At 34.5% G+C, this 19,630-nt stretch overlaps 2 protein-coding genes across 9 annotated transcripts in view; one reads left to right on the forward strand and one right to left on the reverse strand.

Annotated features, from left to right (window-relative positions):
• Positions 1–5,080, forward strand: part of SLC25A40 (solute carrier family 25 member 40) — a 68,721-nt gene extending 63,641 nt beyond the window's left edge. For 3 of the 4 annotated variants that reach the window (XR_009260508.1, XR_009260511.1, XR_009260510.1), the window contains one exon: positions 4,974–5,080. The gene's annotated coding sequence lies outside the window, so the exon portion shown is untranslated. Of the gene's footprint in view, positions 1–120; positions 212–4,973 lie in introns of those variants that run through there. The other variant, XR_009260509.1, reaches the window with a different exon arrangement.
• Positions 1–19,630, reverse strand: part of RUNDC3B (RUN domain containing 3B) — a 150,426-nt gene that overhangs the window by 7,723 nt on the left and 123,073 nt on the right. For 3 of the 5 annotated variants that reach the window (XM_058725214.1, XM_058725215.1, XM_058725218.1), the window contains 2 exons: positions 16,728–16,874; positions 9,784–9,905 (listed from right to left, as the gene is read on the reverse strand). In XM_058725214.1, coding sequence (XP_058581197.1) covers positions 9,784–9,905; positions 16,728–16,874 — 269 coding nt within the window. The remainder of the gene's footprint in view (positions 1–9,783; positions 9,906–16,727; positions 16,875–19,630) is intronic. The other 2 variants (XM_058725217.1, XM_058725219.1) reach the window with 1 other exon arrangement.

The following is a 19,630-nucleotide window of genomic DNA, read 5'->3' on the forward strand; positions in this document are numbered from 1 at the left end:
AAATGCTACTGTAAGCAAAGACAGCCACTGACAATTTTGATTAAATGATTCAGAAGAGACTGACTCTGAATACAAAGAAGTTCTTTACAACTGAATTCACTTTTATTTTCCTTTTTACAGATACAGAGGAGGTCCAGTAATTTTTTAAATCTATGCTTAAAGTCTAATACAAGAAGCAATGAATAATCAGAAAATAAAATTGAGAAAGCAATTCCATTTACAATAGAATCTACAAGAATAAAATAGGAATAAATTCAAATGAAGTGCAAGAGTTGTACACTGACAACTACATACTACTGTTGAGAAAATTCAAGGTTGAAATAAGTGGGGAAACATTCCATTTTTCCATGGATTCGAAGACAATATTGTTAAAATGGCAATACCTCCCAAGTTTATCTACATATTGTGTAATCCCCATCAAAATTCTAACTGCCTTTTTTTCTAGAAATAACAAGCTGATTCTAAAATTCCTATGGAAATTTAGTGGAGTCCAAATAGCCACAACAATCTTGAAAAAGAACAAACTCCTGATTTCAAAACATAGATAGTATAAACATAAAGACAGTGTGGTACTATAGTACGAATATGCACTGGTACAGGCATACAGACCAACAGAACAGAACTGAGAATCCAGAAATAAGCCCATGCATGTATGGGTAATGCATTTCAATAAAGAGTCCTAGGACCATTCAGTTGGGGGGAAGAATAGTCTTTTCAACAAATGATCCAGAGGCAAATGAATATCCACATGCAAAAGAATCAAGCTGGACAATCACCCCACACCATATACAAAAACTTAAATCAAGTAAGATCTAAAACTATAACACTCTTAAAAAGAAACACACGAGTAAATCTACAGGACTTTGGATTAGGCAATGGTTTCTTAGATGTGACACCAAAAGCAAAAGCAACCACAAGAAAAATCAGTTAAATGGGACTTTGTCAAAACTAAAAATTTTGTGAGTCAACACTAGCAGGAAAGTAGAAAGACATCCCTCAGAATGGAAAAAAAATATTTGTAAATCCTACATCTGACAAGGGCCTACTATTCAAAATATACACTGCAAGGAAAAAAAAAAAGGCCATGCAATTTTTAAATTGTCAGAGGAGTTGAATAGGCATTTATTTGAAGATGATATGCAAATGGCTAATAAGCACATGAAAAGACGCTCAATGTTATTACTCATTAGGGCAATGCAAATCAAAACCATGAAACTCCGTTTGATACCCACTAAGATGCTATAATTATAAAGACTGTCAATAACAAATCTTGGTGAGGTGTGGAGAAAATGAAACACATACATTGCTGGGGGGATTATGAAATGATACAATTGCTGTGAAAAAGTTTAGCAGCTCCTCAAATGGTTACACATATGTTCTAACCAATTCCATTCCTAGTTATATACCCAAGAGAAGTAAAATATGCGTTCACACAAAAACTTGTATGTGAATGTTCACAGCAGCATTATTCATAACTGCCCCAAAGTGGAAACTATCCAAATGCCCAAATGATGAGTGGATAAACAAACTGTGGTATAACCATACAATGGAATATTACTTGTGCACTGAAGGGAATGAAGCACTGAGACTTGGTACAACATGGACGAACTGTGAAAACACAATGCTAAGTAGGAGAACCTACACAAGAAAGGCTATATGTTATATGATTTTATTATATTAAATGTCCAGAGTAGACAAATCCAAAGAGACAGAAAGTACATAGTAGTTACTCAGAGACTGGGGGAGGGAGGAATTGGCACCAACTACTAACAGGTGCAGGGCTTCTTCATTGGTTGATGGCAATGCTCTGGGATTAGTGGTGATGTTGCACAACACAGTGAATACACTAAACACTAATCAACTCTACACTTTACAATGGTGAATTTTATGTTAAGTAAATTACAATAGTTTTTGAAAGTCTACAGGATCTTTTAAAATAAATGTAAAAAAATGCTAACAGATATGTAAACAATGTTATGATTTGTTGGCTCTTTTCTTTTGGGGGGGCCACATAAAATAATAGTGTATTTTAAAACCCAAGTCATTTTAGATTTGCTGAAATATGGGACGCCTGGATGGCTCAGCTGGTTGAGCATCTGACTTCAGCTAAGGTCATGACCTTACAGTTCATGAGTTCAAGCCCCGCACTGCGCTGTCTGCTGTCAGCGCACAGCCCGCTTTGTACCTCTGTCCCTCACTCTGCCCTTCTCTCTCTCTCTCTCTCTCAAAAATAACAAGATTTGCTGAGATATAGGTAGCTAACTAGTAATACTGTAATAGGAAGTGTCACATAAGAAGGATTAATAAAACCTTCTTGAAAAAAATGACAACTTCTCACCCTTTTCCTTCAACAATTATGGTGCCATTTTAACTTCTGAGATATTCTTTTATTTAACAATCAGTGGGAATGTAGAATTGCTTTTTTTTTATTCCTTTCTACTGTATTATTCATTAAAATACATCCTTGAGGAATGTAAACACATAAAAGGTTATTCTATGTAAAGGCATAAAAGGCCTGAATCAAATTTTAGAATACAAGCATAAATTTCTATTTTTTTCAAGTCATAAGTAAGAAATCTCTGTTTCTTAAGATTGTTCATATGGAGTTAATAAAAATATTTGTAACTAAAAATGCATAAATATATAAACTAACAATGATTTATAGTTCCACCACCAAAATTAATTACTTTTAAATCTTGACATATTTGGCTTCCACTGTTTGTTTTTAGATGGAAAAAACAATCTACTATGTTTATAAAAGTGACACATATTCATTATAAAAATTTAATCAACAGAGTAAAGCACACAAGAAATTTTAAATTACCATTCAGCTTACATTCTGACAGAAAAATATTATAAAATTCAGATGATATACTTCTCATAAAGTTTTCATTTTATTTTTAACTGAAATTCAATATAAGAAAAGGCCAGTAACAGAAATGCTGAACTTCTAATAAAATTTTTTTTTGAGATTTAATTTGTAAAAGATTACTCTATATTTAGAGAGCATAAAAAACAGTCATACTTTTGCCCACCACATCTTGGTGTTATCTGCAAGCATCAATTTTATAATTATCTACTGAACTCTCAAAACTCAACAGGAAAAAAAAACAAACAAAAAATAATCCAATTAAAGAACAGGTAAAATAAGCGAAGAGGTAGTTCACTGGAATATACAGATGGCAAATGAGCACACGAAAAGATAATGAACACCATCTGCCACCAGGGAAATGCAAATTAAGACACAATGAGATATGACTGCATATCAACCACAATGGCTAAAATAAAAAATAGTGACACCACCCCTCGTTGGCATGGAGGCAGAGACGCTAAATTGCCCATCCAATGCTGGTGGGAATGCAGAAGGGTACACTGAAAAAGTTTGGTGGTTTCTTATCAAGTTAGACATGCAACTGCCATACAACCCAGCAACTGTATTCCTAGGTATATATTCCAGAGAGATGAAGGCTTAGGTTCACACAAAAACCTGCAAACAAACCTTCACAGCAGCTTAGCCCATTCAGGCTGCTATAACAGAGATACCATAAACTGAATGGCAGCTCAAACAAAAGAAATTTATTTTCTGTTTTTGATTTCTCATAATTTTGGAGGCTGGGAAATCCAAGATCAAGTTACCTGCACATTCCATGCCTAGTGATGGCCTATATCCGGTTCACAGCCCAGCCATCTTCTCACTGTGTCCCAACATGACTGAAGAGCAAAGGAGCTCTCTGGGGGTCTCTTTAAGAACACTAATCCTGTTCCTGATGGCCCTACCCTCGTGACCTAATCACCTCCCAAAGCCCACATTCTGATATCATCACACCAGAAATTATGAGTCTGGCAGACACAAACATTCAGACTATAGTAGCAGCTTTACTGCCCCCAAATGCAAACAACTCAAATGTCCTTCGATGAGGGGTTTTTAAACAAAGGTGATAATATATACATACCACAGAATATATTTTAGCAATAAAAAGGAATAAATCATCGATACACAGAACAATTTGGATAGATCTCAGGGGAGCTATGCTCAGTGAAAATAAAAATGCCAATCCCAACAGTCTATATACTGTCTGATTTACAAGTTCCCTTCATAACTTCATGACAAAATTATAGTAATGAATAGACTGGTGTTGGCCATGGGTTAGGGAAGGGGCAGAGATAGGGCAAGGCTGGGAAGGAGGTGGGTATGATTACTGAAGGAGGTGGGTTATGCCCATGTAGGGCAGTACAAGGGACCCTGGTGATGATGTAACTATTCTGTATCTTGATTCTAGCGATGTATACACACACCTGTACATGGGGTAAAACTGCACAAAACTAAAAACACACAGTGATGAATACATGTAAGTCTGAATGAAATCACTGGATCATACCATCAGTTTCATGGATGTGATGCTGTACTATAGTTTTGTAAGATGCGAACACAGAGGCAAACTGAGTGAAGGGTACACGGATCTTAAGTGCATTTGAATCCACACTCACCTCAAAATAGAAAGTCAAATTTTAAAAAGGATAGCTAGAGAAATTCCTTAAAATATGATAAGCAGTGAGGGAATAGTGCAGAATGTTAAGGAATGCTAACTGAGCAGAATAATCTTGTGCATTTATATTTTTGTACTGCTTAAGTATTTCTTCAGGGTAAATTCCCAGATGTGTGACTGCTGGCTTAGAAAGTAAAAGCATGTAACTTTACATTAACTTGGGGAAGACTTAAAGTATTTTTTTCCATTTCCTTGTGTCTACTTTTATGTCCCTTCAGGATGGTTTATAGCTCTCCTCTTACTAGGAATAAATTTAACACTAAATGTGCAAACTCTAAATATTTTATCTTTTCTGTTGCTATTTAAAATGTCTCTTACTGATTATTGTTTGTACACGTAAAAGCTAATGATTCCTGTGTAATTTTATATTTTGCTACTTCATATAACTACTTTTATTGTCTAAGCATTATTTCTCTTGTTTTCCAGGTTCATGCCATCATCTGCAAGAATCCAACTCTCCTGTCTCTAGAAGTTTCTTCTTTAAATGTGCTAGCTACTACCTCTAGTAGAACATTAAACAGTAGTAGAATCAATCTGGTATCTTAGTATTTCCTCATTAAGTAAGATGCCCGCTTTGGGACAGAGACATTCATACATACTCATGGAAAATAACTATTATTTAGTTCTTTTTTCTTAAATGTGTCACATAATGTTGAATTCTGTTCAGGGCTTTTTTGTCATCTGTGGGGACAACCTTTTCTATCTTAGACCTATTATTATGGTATTATATTAATAGATTTCATAATATTGAATTAAACTTACATTCATGGGTTAAATGTGCATGGTCATTGTATACCATTTCTTTTTGTGTGGCTAAGAGTCTGTTAACTAATATATTATTTAGAACCTTTATAACAATATAAGTGATACTGGGCTATAATTTTTTATTTTTTAATACTGTATCAGATTATATTTATCCCCTACACTTTTTTTTTTAATTTTTTTTTTAACGTTTATTTTTGAGACAGAGAGAGACAGAGCATGAACGGGGGAGGGTCAGAGAGAGAGGGAGACACAGAATCTGAAACAGGCTCCAGGCTCTGAGCTGTCAGCACAGAACCCAATGCGGGGCTTGAACTCACGGACCATGAGATCATGACCTGAGCCGAAGTCGGACGCTCAACCGACTGAGCCACCCAGGCGCCCCTATCCCCTACACTTTTATTTGTTCTTTCTGCCTTTGTTATTAAATTAGCTAGGTCTCTAATTTGTTAATTTTAAAAGAAAAATGATTTTTTCATTAATTAGATCTGTTTTTCTATTCTTTATCTCAATTTGTGGTTTTATCTTTATTATTTTCTTCATTCGCTTTTTTATTTACTTTGTTTTTCTTGCCATATTGGTCTGGGAAACTTGATTCACTTATTTTCTTTCTTTTTAATGAAAAGGTATATATATATATATATATATATATATATATATATATATATATATATATATATATATATATATATATATATATATATACACTTTCCTCTGATTGGCTTAAATAAATCTCACAAAGTGCTATGATGAGTTTTTATTGTCATTTTTTAGAAATGGGTAATTTCAGCTTTTCTAACTTGCTGTTTCTTTTTCTACAGGATAACAAGTCTTACTTTCTGTTTTAACTTCATATTATTTGGAATGGTTTGTAGTTTTGTTCTAGTTGTTACCTTTATCCTTTATACAACTAGAGAAGTGTAATGCTAATCTCATCCTCTTCCCCTTATGAATTACTCGATCTTTTTGCCTAGAAGCCAAAGTATGTTTTTTTTTGTTTTTTTTTTTTTAATGCCTAATCGTTTTAATACCGTATGTCTTGGAGGTGATTAATACTGGTTAATTTTCTCAGGCACTTTGTCAGCCCTGTCAATTTGTAGATTTTAGTCTTTTATTTCCAGATATTTTTCTCGGATTACAGATTCAGTATTAGTTCTGCTCCACTGTTTTATCTTCCTCAGTGACTTCACTGATAGATCTTCTTTGCTTGACTTCCAATTCAAACACTTCCTGACTCATTTTACTTCTTTCTTCATTGCATTTTCATTTTCTTGGTTCCTTTCCTGCTTTTCTTCAGTGTTCTTTATTAAGTTCTCTTTCAAATCTATTCTTTAGACAGCTTATTCTTTAATATTTACTTCTGATATAATTTTGCCTTTTTCTACATTTCTTTCTAGAGTGTAATCAACTACCAATTCATTTCTTTCTGTTTCTGGAACATTTCTGTTCCTAGTTTTTGACTTCTAATTTAAAATGTTTTTATCCTATCTTTAAATGCTTGTTTGAAGATACTGAATAAAATCGTATGGTTGTATTACAGGATTTTTTTTTTTTCCTGCTTCACTATTGTTTTTCTTGCGGAGGGTTTTATCAGAATTGTTTTCCTCAATTTAGGCATTTAAAAAAAACAGTAATTTTGTACACATAGGAAGTCTAGCTGATTTGATTGGTTGGTGAAACTTTTAATTCAAGAGCAGCCTCCTGTGTCAGTGTATCAAAGCAGTTTCCTAATTGTATGGCTTTTATGGGGGTGGAGAGGGGAAGGATACTATGAGTGGAAAGGATGTGTGTCCTTCAAGTTTTACAATTTTTTCTTTAGTTTTACACAATCCTAAATGTAGTCCTTTTTGTTGTTGGGTTTCAGTTGGTGAATTTATTTTTTTTTATCATTCTATTAGATATTTGGGTATGGAAAGTCTATAAATAATATTTCATCTGTTATTTAACCTTGAATTCTTAAAGCCAAAATTTCTCTGTGTGCGTATGTGTGTTTACACATTTTATTTTTTAGAGTAGTTTTAGGTTCATAGCAAAAGTAATAAGCAGAATGTACAGAGATTTTCCGTATCTCTATACAAAGCCTCTCCCATTATGAACATCCCCCACCAGAGTGGTACATTTGTTACAAATGATAAACCCTACACAAACATATCATTATCAAGCAGGGTTCACAGGTTACATTAGGGTTCACTTTTGGTCCTGCACATTCTATGGGTTGGACCAATTTATAAGGACATGCATCCACCATTTTACTATCATACAGAGTAGTTTCACTGCCCTAAAAATTCTCTATGATTCACCCATTCATCACTCTTCTATATGTTTGTTTTTATAGTATAAAAATTACCCATTATTAATCATGACCTATTGCTGTTAAAATGGCTATAATTATAAATTGATTAAAATACTAAATAAATTTGTCTTTTACATTGAAAGTCATCACAAGTAAATCCACTACTGGATTAATTTTTAAAATAGACATATTCTAAATTGTGACAGTGAACTCAGTTTACTCTCTTCCATTTACATTAGTGCCATCAGGATACTCTATTATGCTATCTTTATTATCCACATCATCAAAAAAAGATTCATATGTAGTCAGTACACAGTATTTACAAAACTATCAATATAGACTTAAGGCCCTCTGAGAACATTTCAAAAACTCTTAAAAGAAGCAGAACATTCAGCTTAACAAAATTTCCCATTGCCTGAGCCTTCTTGTTACCTGAATTTTTACTTTATACTATCCACACCTTGTACCTCACATTCTAAGGCATTCATTCATTATATACTTATTCTATCAAAAAACATTTAATAATTGTCTATTATGTGACAGGCTCTAGTAACACACTGGTGAAAAATATGGGTAAGTTTCCCTACCCTCATGAAGCTTACATTTTAGTGGCGAGTTAGAGACAAGAATCATAACACGGGGCAATGTGATAGAGTGTCTGGAGTGGGTGGATATGGAAATGGGGATGGTTATTTAAAGTATGGTAGTCAAGGAAAACTTCTTTAGAGAGATATTTCAACAGAGATCTGATAAGGAGGTTACCATTCAAAGACTTTAAGAAAGAACATCTAGGGCAGTGGGAAAAGCAATTGCAAAGAGTGGAGGCAGGAACCAGACTGAAGGAACAGCTAGGAAGTCAGTTTGCTGGGGTGCAGGGAGCAAGCCAAAGAATGGTATGAGGTAAGGCAGAAGTTGGCAAAGACATGATCATATGGGAGGCCATGATAAGCAGTAGAGATTTTAATGTGATTGTCATCGAGACCACTGGAGAACTTTAAGTTTGGGTATAATATTTTCTGACTTATATTTTCTAAGAACCCTGACTACTATATGGAGTACTACTACTGCGAGGAGACAAGAATGAGAGAGGAAAGACCAAAGAAAAAGCTGTGGCAGCAGTCCATCCAAGAGGCTTGCTCCATGTGACTTAGACTAGGGTTATAATAGTGAAGAATATGATGAGTCAATGTAGACAGCATGTGTTGTATGGGGAGCAGACAGGACCTGCTGATGAGCTGACTTGGAGTTGTAAAGGGTAGTAGAATCTAGTAAGACATATGGTAGCGCCATTTACTGCAATGCAGAAGACAGGGAAGAAACTGGAGACACAGAGGAGTACAGGTTCCCCTGCAGTAAGGAACTCTTTCCCTAGCCCTCACCTCACACACACTGGCAGAAGGAGAACTGGGTCACAGAGATAAAAGATGTGAGCACCATATCACACCAGCACCACTTGTCCAACCCAAAGTTCTAGAGTCACAGCCCTAGCATACGCTAGGGACAGGAAAGAAAATAACTTGCAATCAACTAAGCTACTGAAGCTTAAAAATACGTAGGCTGAGTCTTAGAAAAGAAATGTGGTAACGAAAATGACCTGAAAAGTTTTGGAACTGAACCAAGATGTCCAGGAAGATGCAATACAAGGGAAAGAGGGGTTGACAGAGCACAGCTGAAAGCAGTAACAGGAAAAAATAAAACTCTTACATCCATTCCCCAAGGTTTTCAGAATACTTAACAAATGAGGAACCAAAAGTGACTCGAGAATGAGGAAGTGGTCAGTTGTATCAAAGCTGCTGTAAAGTTTAAAACGATGAAGACAGAGGAGTGACTTTCAAATTGCAATATGGCAGTGGCTGACCACCTTGATAAATCATTTTAGTAAGTTGTAGAGACACAAAAGCCGAATCAGCACGGGTTAAAAAACAAACAAACAAACAAAAACACAACAGGACAGGAAGCAAGGGAAATAAAAGGAAAAATTACAATCTTCTGAGAACATGAGCCACAAACACATGAGAAAAAAACAAAAAACCAAAAAACAATACCAGACCTTTTAAAATCATAATGGCACTCTCATTCCTAGCATCCTTCACAGAAATGCCACTACTGTTCAACATTCTGCAACTAAAGCATACATAATGCAGGAAAAACTAATTTCCAACTAAATTTTTCTTTTCTTACCTTCAGTGATTAAATTTAATGTGTCTTGTTTTCCATCTCCTTCTTGTGAATGACTTGGATCCAGCGAAGTCTGAGAAAGGCTAACTTCAGCTGATAACTGGTCAAGACTTTGATAACTTTTTCTGTAAAACAAGAGTGAAATACTACTTGGATTTCTTCTCACAAAAAAATAATTTCTAGAGATATTCTTCAGTGTTTTTCTTCAATTTACTGAGTTTTGGTTTATTTCTCCACAGTTTTTCCCCTCAACTCTGTCTCTATTGTGGCTGCAATATGATCTCCATTATACTTTTCCCTCTACCCTCTCTGGAAGTCTCTGGGATTGATCAACTAAAAAAAGAAAAACAGTTTGTCAGACTAATTTAAACCCTTACAAAAATTTTTGATTATTTAGCTTCTTAGAAAATGGAGACTTTCTGGTTATTATCAATTTTCTTTTCTTTTTTAGTAGGCTTCACACCCAGGCTGGAGCCCATTGTGGGTCTTGAACTCACAACTCTGAGATCAAGACCTGAGCTGAGATCAAGGGTCAGATACCTAACCACTAAGCCATCCAAACACCCCTGGTTATTGTCAATGTTCAAAGGAGTGGAAAATCTACACATTACTCTTAATGTAGAAACCAAAATGATATAACTTAATAATGATGTATTATCTCTCAGGCACTTCAAAATTCACCAATGTCTTGATATTCTTATGGATGCTTTTACATAAGAGTAATTACAAATTACCATTACAAATTCCTCTAATTTAGAAGTTTTAAAAATCTTGGATTATAAAATAGGTGTTTATGTTAATATACTATGAAGATAACTAATTTTCTTCCCTCATGTATTTGCTACTGTGATTTCGATTTCCGTTAAACAAATTAAGAGAAATGAATTGTAACAGAGGAAAAATTCAGTTATATATGGAAACTTAATAAGGTTTATTATTAAACTTTCCTCATATTTCTTTTGTCAAGATAAAAACAACTCAAAAGACTTATGCAGTTTTGGTGTTATTGACATATTGACAAGTAAGAGAATGGAATTCAATATTATTTCCAAATATATCTGATCCAGGAAAATTAATATGTTTTTCAGGTTTAATATCTATTTCCCAAGGTAGCCAAACCCTAACTAATTTCCTAGAAATGTCATATATTCTATGATAATATTACAGGAGAGTATATGTAATTTAAATGATCTATTCCAGAGCTATTCTCTATTCAGACACAGAAGAGTAAACTTACAAATTACTTAAAGGAGAATCTATTGTAGGAAACTTCTGATAACTGTAATACATAAAATATATTATGAGCTATACAACATGTAATAAAGAAGGATAGCCAATATTTATATAATGCTTCCCACTATATAGGTACTGTATTAGGTACTGTCCCTACGTGTTTATATAGATTAATATATTTACTCCTCACAAATACTCTAAGAGGTTGGAATTACACTGTTCCCAATTTATAGCAGAGTTAACCAGGGCACAAAGAGACTAGATTTGAACCTCATAGCCTGGCTCTAATTCTGTCTCATTAACTTCTATGCTATCTCCTTTCCTACTACAGAGAGAGGAAAAAAAAAAAAACATTTTGTTTTATTAGAAACCCTTCTTAGGTTTCAAACAGTTTGCTTGCAGAGATTGACCATGTCAACTATACTGTATGTAATCGTATCACTGAAAATTTCACTTGACTTTCATTAAAACTGTATTTCTTTAGCTATACAAGAAAGCAGGGAACACAGGAATTCAATAAAGGAAATTATAAATAAGTTTCTTTTCCAAATTATTTTTCTGTGCCTAATAGGTAGAAGGCCTGTCTTTAAATGGCTTTAAGGGAGTTTCTGACACTGGTCTTTCATCATTAGAAACTTAATAAAAAGTTATTATTAAATTTAAAAAATTATAAAAATATTTACAAACAGCAAAATACCTAGTAGCAAAACAAACATCAAATTAATTAAAAAATTATAAGGACTCAGAGCTTGACAGCACACATTTATAGAAATCAAGTACTGTCACTACTTGAGGGGAGGAAAGCCTGCAAAAGTCTATAAAAGCAATCTCTGGTAAAAACAACACAAAATGAGCTTTCTGCGTGAACTATTTAAGTTCCTTTTAGATATCATATTTCCAAATCCAAAGTGATTATGGAAACTTTCTAACCTCTAATTTGTTACACTTAGTAAACAATCTTTCAGTTTACAGGCTTCACTTAACCAATTGTCAATGAACATAGAAACAGAATTTGGTAGACAATGATTTCTGAAGCAGTATAAAAATTCCTAGGCAAAATTAGGCACCTGAATCAAAAGATATTAAGAACAGTACCATGTAATATCTTCCTTGCATGAAAATGATTACAGATCTACCACCTGGGAGAAATCTGGTTTAGCTGTTTGTAGTAATGACCAAGAAAGGTTTTCCACATTCTTACCTGAGTTCCAATGCAACTGGCGCTCCACCTGACAAACATGTTGTCATGGAGTAAACTGTCTATGGGAGTTCTGTCTTTAAAAGGTCACCACTAAGCCCTATTTTAGAATTCTAGACTCATTAACATCATACTGCAAAATTGAAATGTAACCCACCAAACACATCAAGCCCATCAACAGTCTAATTCTACTTTCCAGAAGTGAATTTTTTTAATAGAAATAGCTTACTTATTCAAAATAAGAACCCCAGATAGTAAGACAGGAGTTATGTCATAAGCATCTGGGACATAAAGAAAACCAAAAAACAAAACATTGTATTCAATATCTAATTACTTAAAATTTTAAATCACTCAAATCCAAACTTCTATACAAAGAATTTGGACACCAAATAAAGGCAAATTAAAAGGAAACTGAATAGGCCTGAATTCACTTATGAATAAATTTTCTACAGTCTTAGACTTCATATCAATGATCAGAAGTAATATCGATAATCTATATCACCTATTTGCCCAAGAGATATACAGAGGTCAGTAATAATTTACATTATCTCATAGTCATTGGGCAAGAGAGTATTAGGCTCAGAAGGAGACACTTTCCACACATAGAAAATAAAAACAAAGATACATACAATATATACACAGAGGCACATATGTGTGCATGGAGCCAGAGATAGGCTGTTCTTTTTATTCTTGGTTTGATTTTCATAGAAATGTGTTTAAAAAACAAAACAAACATTTCCTATAGTAGAATACTGATATACTTTTAAACTACTAAAATTAATGGAAGGATGCAAGGGAGCCTGAAAGGGAAGGCTGTATACGAGTTAGGTCAATGCAAAATTTATAAGCTATAAAAGATTTTTGCAGTCTCAATGCTTTGGGGAGTCCTACTCCAAAAATACTGGAAAGATTCACATAAGAAGAAGACCCTATAAGACATGTGAAGTAATTATACCCACTTATCAGCAGTCATTCAAAAATGTTAGCCTAAAGAGTAGATCATGAAGGGCATATAAAAGCTCATAATTCTTAATAATTTTGTGAATGACAGCCTAAATGAAAATAATGATAAATTTACAAGACAAAAAAGCCTACGTAGAAAATAAACAGATGATGATAATGAATCTAATCTTTAGGGATGGAAATGGATGGGTTAGGCAATAATCTAACAAGATTATATAATATAATTATATAACCTGTATCTAATAAGCTCATGTGACCTAAACTTAACATATAAATATAAATAAACATTAAAATAGAAACAAATTGGAAATAAAAAAGTAATCAAATGCTCTCCAGGTGTGTGTTAAGGGAATGTGCTTACATATTTATTGTTGAGTTTTTACAATCAGCCTATAATGCTTGAAACATTTTTAACATGGTATCTCTAATGTTTGAAATAAAGGAAAAGATAGAAAACCTAACATAATTAATATTGCCAGGTCTAAGTAATCAAGAAAACAATGGAAATGATACTTCTAAAGCTTTATTAACAGTACAATAAATGAAAATAAATGTAAAATCTTCTACTATGAAAAGGATTTCTTCCATGAGTAGATGACAACATAGCTAAGTTACCCAATCACTCATTTTAAGAAATGTCTGCAAGACCAAGAAATTGATCAAGTCAAATAGCACCTTCTCAGTCTTTTCAAAGCTAATTCAGCAAATCTCCTAGAGAAATACAGGCATCACATTTTCTTAGCAGGAAATTATAATTATAATTATAATACATATAATGACTACTTATATGGTCAATTTCTTTCTCCGAATTATCAAGAGCACTAATGTTCCTTATTAAGAGATTCTGGCCACTTTGATAATAATTTGTAGGTTCTCAAAAATGTTTGTTAGGGGCGCCTGGGTGGCGCAGTCGGTTAAGCGTCTGACTTCAGCCAGGTCATGATCTCACACTCTGTGAGTTCGAGCCCCGCATCGGGCTCTGGGCTGATGGCTCGGAGCCTGGAGCCTGCTTCGGATTCTGTGTCTCCCTCTCTCTCTGCCCCTCCCCCGTTCATGCTCTGTCTCTCTCTGTCCCAAAAATAAATAAATAAAAAAAAAACGTTGAAAAAAAATAAAATAAAATAAAATAAATTTAAAAAAAATGTTTGTTAAACTACTGAAGATATTGGTCAAATTAAGAGGAATAAATGATGAGGTTAGTTCAAGAACTTTAGCTTATATTACAAATTTGAGAACAGCAAAAACTAATTCTGAGAAAAGCTATGATGTTTCAAACATGATTTATACAGCACCACTCTAATCTGAAAATCCAAAGTCTCCATTTTTACATTAAAAAGTTGCATTAAAAAGATTATTTGTTCAGAACATCTGGGGATTTGCTGGTCATTTTAATTTTACATAGGTTTTACAAACTCTCTAAGAAAGGAGAGCTTGGGACAGTGGGTGGGTGTATATTCTCCAAACATGGAAGACACAAGGTTATCTGAGAACATAAAAAAAAGACTATACAGAGTATAAAAGATTTTGTGAGAAGTATTAGGTGCCAAGCAACTTATTACTCATTTGAACAGGAATTAGTCCCAGTATTACATGTGCAGAAGGTAAGAGGGAGGTATTGCTTAGTGTTGTTACACAGCAAGTAGGGTAGCAGAGATTACTTTTAAATCCTGACCTTACACTCTAGGTCCAGTGATCTCCATACTACACCCTAGCTGCAAACATTTTGTTCAGGAATAGTAGTTTGGTAATAGGGCCATCTAAAGGCAATAACAACATCTACAGTAAGGCCAGATTAAAGGATGATGCTGAGAAAGAGCTAATGGAGTAGCTGAGTCAGGAATATAAAATCGGGATCCATGTCAGTTTCACTACTTTCTTTTTTGATACTCCAATTACTTTTGCTGCTGCTATAATACTTTGTAAAAGCTAGTCATTATTACCACATACAAAGGTAAACTTGAAGTAACTCTTCCATTTAGACTCACTGGTTCCTCAATAGGTAGCTCTACAGGCAGCCAGGGCTACAAACGCATCTTTTTGGCTAAATATTTTACCTTCTACTACCTAAAGTAACAATGTGGATATTGTAGTAAAAAAGCATATTACTAGTCTTTTAACTTGTCAGGAGTTAACCTTTCAATATGTTTATAGTTATAAAAGCAAGAGTATCTTGTATGTTATATAGAAATAAGAACCAAGTATTAAAATTCAGTTTTTTCATCATATATCAGAAATATGAATAAACTAATATTTTTATTACTTACATACATTATAGAAAAATAAAATTATATACCAGCATAAAAAGATATACTCTAGTTATTCAAATTTTTCATAGGGGTATATAAGGGAACTAGATCCCAAACCATGAAAGCTTCAGTCAATACCTTGAATCATGGGTTAGTAGATAATGAAAACAGTTCTAATGATTTATTCTGTAAATAATCTGCTCACTCTTCCTTATCTCTAGCAATCAGTGAAACCAACAAGCAAAAAAGGCAACAGAAGCTCAAATTTATTTTGAGTATTCCCTCTGATAAATGAAAAAAACCACATAGTAAATAGGCGGAAATTAAGTCTATGCTGAAACAATCCCTGTAGAAATGTCTAACTACTAACTATCTAGTGAAAAGCACCCTAAGAAGCACAAATGGAAGTGGGTAACTCTACCAGTGAAGTGTAAATACAAGAACTCTAAAAGAAGAGAAAGAAACAAACAAAAAAAGAGGGAGGCAGGGAGGGGAGAAGAAAGGAAAGAGAAGAAAGTGGGGGGGGGGGGGAGGAAAGGGAGCGAACAGAAGGGGATGGATGGACAACAGGGAAATAATTAGAAAATTAGCTGAAGATAGGTAAATAAAGATAACCAAAAAGTTATCAATATGGACAAAATGTCTAAAAGCCAAAAGAAGGTAATACAAAATTTAAGTTCAAAACGAAGATACCATAAAGGAATGCAGCCTAAGATTTGCAGATTTCTCAACATTACGACACTCTGACTTAATGAAATAGTCCTGAAAAGGGATAAAAAAATAGGTAAAGGATCTTGTGGCCAACAGGTGGGGTGATTATATCTTCTATAGCCTCCAAAAATTAGATTTACTGAAAATAAGCAAAACTCTTTCAGACCCACCAAGAACAGGTAAGTATCTTTCCATTCTTTCATAAGATGGAATTTTTTCTCACTGGCAGGACAATTATTCCTAAGGCAAATACAAATACCAAAGCTAAAATTCAAAAATAGGTGGCTCATTAAATATGAGCTCATAGACTTAACTGAAGGACTGGCTGAAGACTAAAGGAGAAGCAGGTAGCCGGTACAATACTGCTTAAGAATTTCTTAGATACTTTACTTCCCCAGGGTGCCTTGGCTTCAAAATACTAACATATTTACTGCCTTAATCTGACTTTATCAAGCCAAAGTAGTCTTAAATTCTACTTTTGCCCTAAAGTAATAATGAATTCAGAAAGACGAATACGTGAGAAACCAACGTGGATAACCAAATGTTTTGGTAGAACTAAATTTGTAATTAGTTGGAAAAAAAAGTATTACACTTACTCATACCACTGTTTATTGTGTTTTCGGTAAAGCAACGTATCCAAGGCAACAGCATTGACATCCAGAGCTCCTGGGGAAGGCCACTGGTTGGTGAGGTGGGCAGTTAACTCTTGTCTTGATCTTAAATCATTATTCTTTAGCACAGTCCTGTGAATATTAAGATGGTGAGTGCTTTTGTCTTCACTGCTCTGCAATGGCAGAGGAACCTAACGGTATCAACCTGGCCCCCAAAATTCATCTTTTAAAATGGTACAACAGATTGTCAACAGAACTACAGGAAGACTAGTTGGGGCTATGACTATCTCCTACAATATGTGTTTTTCACTTTTTCTCCAAAGGCTGTAACAAATCACTAACGTGTGAAATGCAGACTTTCAATCTTTTACAGAGATGTTACTAAAGGACAAAAGCTGAATTTCACATCTTACGTAAAAAACTAGGGTGATATCTTAAAGTTATAGATTATCAGATGCCAGTTAAAATAAGAAAAGACTGCATGTGTATGATGTTTTAGCTTCAAAATTCACAATCTATTAAAGTCATTTAACTCAGTAAACAAAAAACAATTAAAATGAATAAAAAATAAAACCGGGGCGCCTGGGTGGCGCAGTCGGTTAAGCGTCCGACTTCAGCCAGGTCACGATCTCGCGGTCTGTGAGTTCGAGCCCCGCGTCAGGCTCTGGGCTGATGGCTCGGAGCCTGGAGCCTGTTTCCGATTCTGTGTCTCCCTCTCTCTCTGCCCCTCCCCCGTTCATGCTCTGTCTCTCTCTGTCCCAAAAATAAATTTAAAAAAAAGTTGAAAAAAAAAAAATTAAAAAAAAATAAAAATAAAAAAAAAATAAAACCACATCAGAAAAACATAAAATTAAAAATCCATAAGGTTTCTGCAATTTTTTTTTATAAAAGTGACCACCAATAAATCTTTACAAAAATAATTCCATCAGGGCACGTGGGTGGCTTAGTTGGGTGAGTGTCCCACTCTTGATTTCAGCTCAAGTCATGATCCCATGGTTTATGAGTTTGAGCCCCATATGGGATTCTCTCTCATCCTCTCTCTCTCTCTCTCTGCCCCTCCCCTGCTCACGCATGCTCTCTCTCTTCCTCAAAATAAATAAACATTTTTTAAAAAGAAAATAATTAAATCAATGATAACTACATTGAACAATACAACCCACTGGAAATATTTCCATTTACAGAATGAGGCCATTATAATACATGGTTTATTCTCCTTTTTGTAGAACCGTTAATAACAATTTTCAAAAGAAGTTAATTTTTGCCAAAATTTAAACCTCACAAATCACTGTCACAAGACTAATTCAACATTTGAGTTGGTAGTTAAAGATAATTTAAAAGCATAATTCTAGGGGCACCTGGGTGGCTTCAACTTCTGACTTCAGCTCAGGTCATGATCTTACCATTGGTGAGTTTGAGCCCTGGGTCGGGCTCTGGGCTGACAGCTCAGAGCCTGGAGCCTGTTTCAGATTTTGGGTCTCTCTCACTCTCTCTGCCCCTCCCCAACTCAAAGTCTCTCTCTCTCTCTCTCTCTCAAAAATAAAATAAAACCATTAAAAAAATTTTTTTAAGTTTAAAAGCATAATTCTGGGAGGGGGGGGCTGGCTGGCTCAGGTGGAGCATGCAACTCTTGATCCAGGGGTTTTAAGTTTGAGCCCTACGTTGGGTGTAGACATACTTAAAAACTATTTAAAAAAAAAAGTGTAATTCTGTTTGCAAAGGTTGTATTCTACTTCTAACTAAGGCTTCAAAATATAACCTAGGCAAGCCACATTCTCCAACAGGAGTCCATGACTTGAGTGTACCAAAGTCTTGAGCCATCAGCTCAGAAGCAGGGAAGTAGGAACAACTGTCCTATTGTGGATGGCAGAGTCAACAGTGTGCTGGCAAGACAACCCTTCATTAAAGAAAACTAGCCTGCACAAAACCTCTAGCTGGAAATGATTCAAATGGAACAACCCCATGTATATGTCTCTAGCAGTCTAACTATGAATATTTCTGATTTTACAGGATATCTGTGTACATTTAAAAATATTTGCTCCACTATACCCACAAAGAAATAGTATTTGATGTAAATACTAGATTCTCAGAATTGAATACTAAAAAAGTAAAACAGGCAGAAGTCCGTGAGAATGTATCACAAGAAGATACTTGTTTTGACTACTTTCAACAATTTCACTGGAAAAGAATGAAAAATTTAAAAAGAATGAAAAATTTAAAAACGTTAACCTAGGTTTTTATGAAAACAGTAAGGAGTTCAGAAAAATTACAAGACTGATAGAAAAAAATCTTGTGACGCCAAAAAGGGGATTACTGGCCACAGAATTTATTATGATAAAGTACCATTATTTTGGCTTTTTTTTTTTTAAGTTTATTTATTTTGAGAAAGAGAGGGTGTGAGCAAGTACCCGTGCAAGCAGAGAAGGGACAGAGAGAAAATCCCAAGCAGGCTCCATGTGCGGTCAGTGCGGAGCCTGACACAGGGCTCAGACTCACAAACCATGAAATCATCACCTGAACAGAAATCAAGAGTTGGACACCTAACCGACTGAGCCACCCAGGTGCCCCTAGGCTTCGCTTATTAGATTTTTCTCCTTCACATATTCACTCTCTAGGGTCTCTACTGACTGTCACTGGAAAACAACTTCAACGTCATAATTGGTTTATAGGAAGTATTTAGAGCAGAATGCAAGGAAGGCAAATGGGCATCTGTGAGGAAATGACATTGGAAAAATTCAGTTAATGACAAGTAACTGAACAACTTCCAACTTAGAATATATTCTTTCTGGAAAAGCAAAGTTTTACACTGCATAGAATGAAAAAAAAAAGAACTAAGTTTTATACAAGTTTTTACACATTAGTCCATGGAAAATTTTAGTCTAATGACAAAT

This window comes from Neofelis nebulosa, chromosome 4, assembly GCF_028018385.1.
Source record: "Neofelis nebulosa isolate mNeoNeb1 chromosome 4, mNeoNeb1.pri, whole genome shotgun sequence".
In the NCBI taxonomy this organism is placed as follows: Eukaryota; Metazoa; Chordata; class Mammalia; order Carnivora; family Felidae; genus Neofelis; species Neofelis nebulosa.